The 672-nt window shown below is 49.7% G+C and overlaps 1 protein-coding gene across 1 annotated transcript in view; it reads left to right on the plus strand.

Annotated features, from left to right (window-relative positions):
• The first annotated feature begins 67 nt into the window (after window positions 1-67).
• Window positions 68-672, plus strand: part of LOC119590658 — a 9,141-nt gene continuing 8,536 nt past the window's right edge. Inside the window, exon 1 of the mRNA XM_037939334.1 lies at window positions 68-665. Coding sequence (XP_037795262.1) covers window positions 259-665 — 407 coding nt within the window. The 5' untranslated portion in view covers window positions 68-258. The remainder of the gene's footprint in view (window positions 666-672) is intronic.

Consider the following 672-nt stretch of genomic DNA (forward strand, 5'->3'; position numbering starts at 1 on the left):
TGTGTGCGTGCTTCATCGGTGAGCGTGTGCGTCTTCCGCCACAGCCAATTTTAGTTTACCGCCTCGGTTTTTCTTTTCATTTGCGAGAATTGGAGAAGTGGTGATATGTGTCAACTCTCCCAGATGCTGCCAATGTTTAGGATAAATTTACCCGGGCAGTCGCCATGCACTTTCCCTGAATTGTGTGTCGCCTACAGAGTCCGCTATCTGTACTTGTTGCCATTGTGACGGGCCTCTTCCGCCTTGTGCTCACCTATTATGGGGCCAAGAAAGCAGATTAGTGCATCTCAGATCGCAATAATATGTGAGTTGGCGAACGAGAACAAATCTAATAAGGAAATAGCGGCAAATTTAGGACTGACTCTCAGAACAGTTCAGCGTTGGACCAAAAAATACCGTGCGAGTGGATCCCTCGACCCGCCACCCAAGCACAAACCAACGGGGCCCAAACGGAAGATCAGCCAGAGGACTTTGGGCATTATTAGCAGGCAGATCGAGGCCCAGCCTTGCATATCTAGCCGGGAAATCAAGGAAAAGAACCCGTGTCTGCTAGCGGGAGTTGCTACTCGAACACTGAGAGACTACTTGAGACATTACTTTGAGTACCGGAGTTCTAACACGGCGCCTCAACAACTGTTAGATTGCGCTGAGCGTTCCGGAAGACGGTACATG

Source organism: Penaeus monodon, chromosome 27 (assembly GCF_015228065.2).
Source record: "Penaeus monodon isolate SGIC_2016 chromosome 27, NSTDA_Pmon_1, whole genome shotgun sequence".
Lineage (NCBI taxonomy): Eukaryota > Metazoa > Arthropoda > Malacostraca > Decapoda > Penaeidae > Penaeus > Penaeus monodon.